This window comes from Chiloscyllium punctatum, chromosome 49 (assembly GCF_047496795.1).
Source record: "Chiloscyllium punctatum isolate Juve2018m chromosome 49, sChiPun1.3, whole genome shotgun sequence".
Lineage (NCBI taxonomy): Eukaryota > Metazoa > Chordata > Chondrichthyes > Orectolobiformes > Hemiscylliidae > Chiloscyllium > Chiloscyllium punctatum.
In genome coordinates, this window is record NC_092787.1 from 11,471,249 (window position 1) to 11,478,733 (window position 7,485).

The 7,485-nt window shown below is 45.7% G+C and overlaps 1 protein-coding gene across 1 annotated transcript in view; it reads left to right on the forward strand.

Moving 5' to 3' along the window:
• mvb12ba (multivesicular body subunit 12Ba) overlaps positions 1-6,723 on the forward strand; it is a 182,846-nt gene extending 176,123 nt beyond the window's left edge. Inside the window, exon 10 of the mRNA XM_072566305.1 lies at positions 6,600-6,723. Within this exon, the coding sequence (XP_072422406.1) occupies positions 6,600-6,671 (72 nt within the window). The 3' untranslated portion in view covers positions 6,672-6,723. The remainder of the gene's footprint in view (positions 1-6,599) is intronic.
• The last annotated feature ends 762 nt before the right edge of the window (positions 6,724-7,485 follow it).

Here is a 7,485-nt window from a genome sequence, read left to right on the forward strand (position 1 = left end):
CCCCCTGTCTGAGTGGCTTTCCTCCCACAATCCAAAGATGCATTAAGATGCTAAATTGCCCATAGGGTTAGATGCATTAGTCAGGGGTATATGCAGAGGAATGGGTCTGGTGGGTTACTCTTCAGAGGGTCAGTATGGACTTGTTGGGCCGAAGGGCCTGTTTCCATACTGTATCGAATCTAAAGCAGAGGCTTGGGTCATCTGGCTCCAGCACCTCACCACACCAAATGTCCTTCAGTGTGAGGCTGCTGTCGATCTGACAGATGTGTATGAGCCAATGAAGTTTGCCATGTTTAATATTGCCAACATACTTCACAGAATTGTTACAGAGCAGAAGGCCATTCATCCTGGTATGACCGTTCTGATGTTTGAACCCAGATCTCCAGGCTTGGACCCCTGGACGGTGTAGTTCTGTGATATTAACACTACTTCCTCATCTCCACTTGGGAGCTCAGCCTTTGAGAGGATGGCTACATTTGTAATTTTGTCCTGCCAAGGTATATTCACAATGTGACATTTCACTGTCATACAGCAAGTTGCTGAGAACACAGCTCTTCTAAACTGTCAATCAGGTCATGAATACCCTATTAACCCTGACTGTGTAGCATCAACTTGGACTTCTAGCAATCCATGTGGGCAAGCAGTTTATCAGCTGAAGAGTGCACAGTCATCTCTCCCACACTAACTGCAGAAAATGTGCTGCCGGTGAAAACTGTAGCCCAGGATCTCTCGTTATTTGGTGAGTGAGAGATTTGTTTCATTCCTCAAAGTAAAGGAAAGGGTTTCAAAGGCTATCAAAATGGAGAGAACTTCCATTGTTTTCTGAAAATCATCAAGCTTTGCATCAAAGACAACATATCCAAAATGATCTGTTTGCTTGAGATTTAATTAGATTCCCTACAGTGGTGGAAACATGATTTGGAGATGCCGGTGTTGGACTGGGGTGTACAAAGTTAAAAATCGTACAACACCAGGTTATAGTCCAACAGGTTTAATTGGAAGCACACTAGCTTTCAGAGCGTCGCTCCTTCATCAGGTGATTGTGGAGGGCTCGATCGTTACACAGAATTTATAGCAAAAATTTGCAGTGTGATGTAACTGAAATTATACATTGAAGAATTGATTGTCTGTTTCATCTGTTAGAATATAGGGATAGTTTCACTTCTTTCATGTGAAAATCACAAAACCCTTTTTTAAAAAAAAGTTGCATTCTCGGGTTAGCTGTTAACAATGGTGATAGCTAGACAATATGTTGAAGGTGTTAGCCCCTTGTGTTCTCTGTCTATGACCTGATGTTTAGATTGATTCTAATCTAAAAAGTGAGATGATAATCTAAACATCAGGGCATAGACAGAGAACACAGGAGGCTAACACCTTCAACATATTGTCTAGCTATCACCATTGTTAACAGCTAACCCAAGAATGCAACTTTTTTTTAAAGGGTTTTATGATTTACACTTGAAAGAAGTGAAACTAACAGATGAAAGGCTTAACAGACAATCAATTCTTCAATGTATAATTTCAGTTACATCATAACACAGAATTTATAGCAAAAATTTGCAGTATGATCGAGCCCTCCACAATCACCTGATGAAGGAACGTCGCTCCGAAAGCTAGTGTGCTTCCAATTAAACCTGCTGGACTATAACCTGGTGTTGTGTGATTTTTAACTGTGATGGAAACAGGCCATTTGACCCAACAAGTCCATACCGATCCTCCAAAGAGCAACACACCCAGACCCATTCCCCTAATACTAGGGGTAATTTAGCATAGCCAATTCACCTGGCCTGCACTTCTTTGTGTGGGTTTTCTCCCACAATCCAGTCACCCAAGGTGGGAATTGAACCTGGGTCCCTGACACTGTGAGGCAGCAGTGCTAACCACTATGCTGCCCCATTTACTGCCTGTAAAGTTTTTAAGTTAGAGAATCGGCCATTTAACATGCATCTATTTGACCCAAGCTCATGAAAGTATTCTGAGAAAGTGATTGGCCTTATTGGTACAAATTGCACTTGCATTCTCTCATTGAACTTAAATAATGATGATACAAAACGATGCATCAATGTACTTGTTCATTTTGGGTGTTATGGTTAGTATTCTTTAAATGGATGTGAAGTGCCTATTGTTGTATATTAAAATGCTGCTTCCTTGGATTTTGTTTTTGTTTTAAGCATGTGTAACATATATCCCTAGTTTCAGAGCACTAACTCATCAACGACATCTAATTATGCAACTGTGGGCACGAGGGTTTTAATGGAATCAGCAGTTCAAAGGATCTTTGAATGGATAAATAATCCTGATTGCTTGGCTTTCTGTGAAACTTCATAATCCTTCATTTGATCTGTGAAAACTGCGAATGTACAGTAAAGTCTCTTTTGGAGCATGTGTAAAAGTGCCAGTGTAGTGGGGTAGTTTGAAAATTGCACTTCCAGTGTGTTTGGGTTTTTCTGCTGTGAGGGTTATATATTTTAACACACATATACAGTGGTCTAAGGATTTTGAGGATTCTTTTAAGTCCCAGGAGAATGGTTCTGACCCCCCCCAAAATGAGGAAAAGCTTTCCTACTTGCTGTGGATATAGCCAAATTACCAACGTGGTTTCTAAGTTTTGATTGTGGTATTGTCTGTAAAATGTATTAATTCAGTTAGCTACTCTATTGTGACTGAGTAGGGTAAACTGTATTGTCAGCTCAGATCTAGGCATGCATGATGCCCCATTGTGAAAAACTTCCATTAAACTTACCAAACACATATTTAACCTGGTTTCATAGGACATAAGGTGATGTTACGTGGAATGTACATCTTTACAGGTTTAAAATTGCTCTGCATATTATCAAAATCCCCTCCCTCAATAAAATGTCGAAACTGATACACTTGAAGATGTTTCGACAATGCTCCAACTGATGCTGTTTCAATTGTTGTTTTACTTTGTGTAGGAGTCCATTCGGCCCGTCATGTTCGTACATTGTAGCCCTAACAGTTGGATATGTCTTCCTTCCCCTTCCTTGGCGCGAGCTATACTGAAAGGTTACTGAAGGAATGTGATACATTCCGCCAGCATTGTGGCTTCTGTCGTTAATATTTCACAAAAGGAGAACACTTTGTTACCCAACAACACGCCTCGATAAAGACAGCCATATCCTCCGAGACTTGGCGAAAACACTGGCGTTGATTAAAAACACAATGAATTGCTCAGCGATTTTGCCAGGCACTCTCCCTATTGACGCAAATGATTCGGGACAAGCGAGTTCGAGTTGTGGTCAATTCGTATCTCCTTGTACGTCCGTTTTCTGTGATGAGCCTCCTGGCCTCAGCGTTATGTGACCAGCTGTACTTAGAACTTCCGTACTGTATGAGGGTGTCCTGGGAGCAGTTGGACGCAAAACACTGCACTATATACAATCACTAAGAGATTACATGGTATCCCCCAATCAGTATTCGAAGACGCAACTGGCTAATACTCTCATAAGCTGAACCAACACTGTCTAAGATAATTTATAGGTTCATTTTTAAAAAAATGTTGGAACCGTAAACAGCCAGCTGGCGTTTACTCTTGGAGAGTGAGACCAACCATTATGTACCCGGATTGGCAATCGTTTGATCGTTTCTTGAACTTAACCCCCCTTCTGTTTTGTGAAAGCCAGCTGCTTCTTGTTGGCCCTTAACTCCCGGACAGTTACATCTAACGTCGCTTTTTCTGCAGTTAATTCACATGTTGCGATCCACGGTAATGAAATAATGGAGCCTGTAACGTTGCCTGGAATGGTATCTACGAAAATAACCATGTGAAATAATTTGAAGACTGAATTGGAACATTGTTCTGTTCTGTGTTCCGCATCTCCATGTGTTCCCCCTTATCTCTCCCTTCTTTATAGGTGATTGAATGTAATTAAGAATCCTTGAAATTGTTCATCTCCTGTTCATGGATTAGTGGTGCTGGAAGAGCACAGCAGTTCAGGCAGCATCCGAGGAGCAGCGAAATCGACGTTTCGGGCAAAAGCCCTTCATCAGGAATAAAGGCAGTGAGCCTGAAGCATGGAGAGATAAGCTAGAGGAGGGTGGGGGTGGGGGTGGGGAGAGAGTAGCATAGAGTACAATGGGGGAGGGGATGAAGGTGATAGGTCAGGGAGGAGAGGGTGGAGTGGATAGGTGGAAAAGGAGATACGCAGGTAGGACAAGTCATGGGGACAGTGCTGAGCTGGAAGTTTGGAACTAGGGTGAGGTGGGGAAAGGGGAAATGAGGAAGCTGTTGAAGTCCACATTGATGCCCTGGGGTTGAAGTGTTCCGAGGCAGAAGATGAGACGTTCTTCCTCCAGGCGTCTGGTGGTGAGGGAACGGCGGTGAAGGAGGCCCAGGACCTCCATGTCCTCGGCAGAGTGGGAGGGGGAATTGAAATGTTGGGCCACGGGGCGGTGTGTTGATTGGTGCGGGTGTCTCAGAGATGTTCCCTAAAGCACTCTGCTAGGAGGCGCCCAGTCTCCCCAATGTAGAGGAGGCCGCATCGGGAGCAAAAAATACAATAACTGATATGAGTGGATGTGCAAGTAAAACTTTGATGGATGTGGAAGGCTCCTTTAGGGCCTTGGATAGAGGTGAGGGAGGAGGTGTGGGCGCAGGTTTTACAGTTCCTGCGGTGGCAGGGGAAAGTGCCAGGATGGGAGGGTGGGTTGTAGGGGTGTGTGGACCTGACCAGGTCGTCACGGAGGGAATGGTCTTTGTGGAAGGCGGAAAGGGGTCGGGGGGGGGGGGGGAATATATCCCTAGTGGTGGGATCTTTTTGGAGGTGGCGGAAATGTCGGCTGATGATTTGGTTTATGCGAAGGTTTGTAGGGTGGAAGGTGAGCACCAGGGGCGGTCTGTCCTTATTACGGATGGAGGGGTGGGGTCTGAGGGCGGAGGTGCGGGATGTGGACGAGATGTGTTGGAGGGCATCTTTAATCATGTGGGAAGGGAAATTGCGGTCTCTAAAGAAGGAGGCCATCTGGTGTGTTCTGTGGTGGAACTGGTCCTCCTGGGAGCAGATACGGCAGAGGCGGAGGAATTGGGAATACAGGATGGCATTTTTGCAAAGAGGTAGGGTGGGAAGAGGTGTAATCCAGGTAGCTGTGGGAGTCGGTGGGTTTGTAAAAAATGTCAGTGTCAAGTCGGTCGTCATTAATGGAGATGGAGAGGTCCAGGAAGGGGAGGGAGGTGTCAGAGATGGTCCAGGTAAATTTAAAGTCAGGGTGGAATGTGTTGGTGAAGTTGATGAATTGCTCAACCTCCTTGCAGGAGCACGAGGTGGCGCTAATGCAGTCTTCAATGTAGCGGAGGAAGAGGTGGGGAGTGGTGCCGGTGTAATTACAGAAGATCAACTGCTCTACGTAGCCAACAAAGAGACAGGCATAGCTGGGGCCCGTACGTGTGCCCATGGCTACCCCTTTGGTCTGGAGGAAGTGGGAGGATTCAAAGGAGTAATTGTTAAGGGTGAGGACCAGTTCCGCCAAACAAATGAGAGTTTCGGTGGAAGGGTACTGTTGGGGACGTCGGGAGAGGAAAAAAATGGAGGGCTTGGAGGCCCTGGTCATGGCGGATGGATGTGTAGAGGGATTGGATATCCATGGTGAAGATGAGGCGTTGGGGGCCAGGGAAACGGAAGTCTTGGAGGAGGTGGAGGGCGTATGTGGGGAGTTCCTGGACTAGGGGGGATAGGACAGTGTCGAGGTAGGTAGAGATGAGTTCAGTGGGGCAGGGGCATGCTGAGACAATGGGTTGGCCAGGGTGGTCAGGCTTGTGGATCTTGGGAAGGAGGTAGAACAGGGCTGTGCGGGATTCCCAGACTATGAGGTTGGAAGCTGTGGGTGGGAGATCTCCTGAGGTGATGAGGTTCTGTATGGTCTGGGAGATGATGGTTTGGTGTGGGGGGGGTGGGGTCATGGTCGATGGGGCAGTAGGAAGAGGTGTCCTCGAGTTGGCGTTTGGCTTCAGCGGTGTAGAGGTCAGTGTGCCAGACTACCACTGCGCCCCCTTTATCCGCTGGCTTGATGGTGAGGTTGGGATCTCCTGTTCATGCCCATTGTACTGGTTTGAGTACCCTTCCACTGGATGGACTGGTGCATGATTCTCAGCGAAAGCTATCCAGGCAGCTACTTACCTACAGTGAGATGTAACCAGTCCCGTTAGGGTAAGGATAAAACAAGGAACCGCTGATGCTGGAGATCTGAAACAAAGCCAGAAAATGCTGTGTTTCTCTCTGCACAGACGCTGCCAGACTTGCTGAGTTCCACCTGCTCTGGTGCAAGAAGATACTTAAAGGCAGTTTCTGTTGAATTATCCTGTCCTCGAAGAAAATGACTAGTCTGCCACCTGGTATGGATTTTTTGAAGAAAACATGATTTCTGCTTCTCAGTACAGTCCAGAACAGGCGTTTCCGGCCTGGACTGGAAAATGGGCTTCACTGATTGAAACATAATTTCGAGGTCACAGGGCTTGCACCTTTATTTGTTTGTAACACTTAGATTTTTCAAAACAAAAAAAAAAATTCCCCTCAAGTTTTGGTCAGAATTAAGTTTGCTCCCTTTGCCTCCCAGACATTCAAATGTTTCTCTCTTTCTCCCAGTCTTTGGAAGCTGCAGCAGACCGCGTCCGAGTTCAGCTCCGAATTGTTCTTCATACAGACACCGAGCAGTAATCCCCGACGCTGGGGCTGAGACTTTTACGGGTCCGAAGCGATTACAAGGAATGAGAATTTCAATCTCGCCGGTTGGTGCACACCAGCTTGTGTTTTTTTTTTGTTTTTATTGTGATCATAAAGCGTGAACTTTTTCTACCCGGGATACAGAAATGAGACAAAAAAACACACAATCAGCATAGAAAGCCTTAACTTAAACGGTACAGTTGACGCGAGTAAACCAGGGCAGGGGCAGCCTCAGTGGAGTTAGCAGCGTGGGTTATTCAGTACTGACCCTTGAATACATAACATTCCTGTTATGTATCCTGTCCACAGGTAAATGCGTTTAGATAGAGGCATCTAAAAGAGTTCAATACTCAAGTGAGAAATGTGATTTTTTAAAAACGGTATTTTCTGTGATGTTTGACTTGAACTGTCTATTCATAAAGTATATTGCAAAAGTAAATTTTTGCAAGGAACAGTTCTCTCTGTAGATGCTGCCTGACCCCCTGGAGCTCCCAGGACTATCCTGCTGTGAGATTAGATTGAAGGCATCTGCTGTATTTCAGTTTTAACTGAAACTCCTTTTTTTTAGGCCGTGCTAACCCGTTTAGGCACTGATAACTGATTCTTACACAAAAAAATACAGAGGGTGGCACAGCAGTTATCACTGCTGCCTCACAACGCCAGAGACCTGGGTTCAATTCCCGCCTCAGGCAACTGTCTGTGTGGAGTTTGCACGTTCTCCCGTGTCTGCGTGGGTTTCCTCCGAGTGCTCCAGTTTCCTCCCACAGTGAATTGGCCATGCTAAATTGCCCGCAGTGTTAGGGGAATG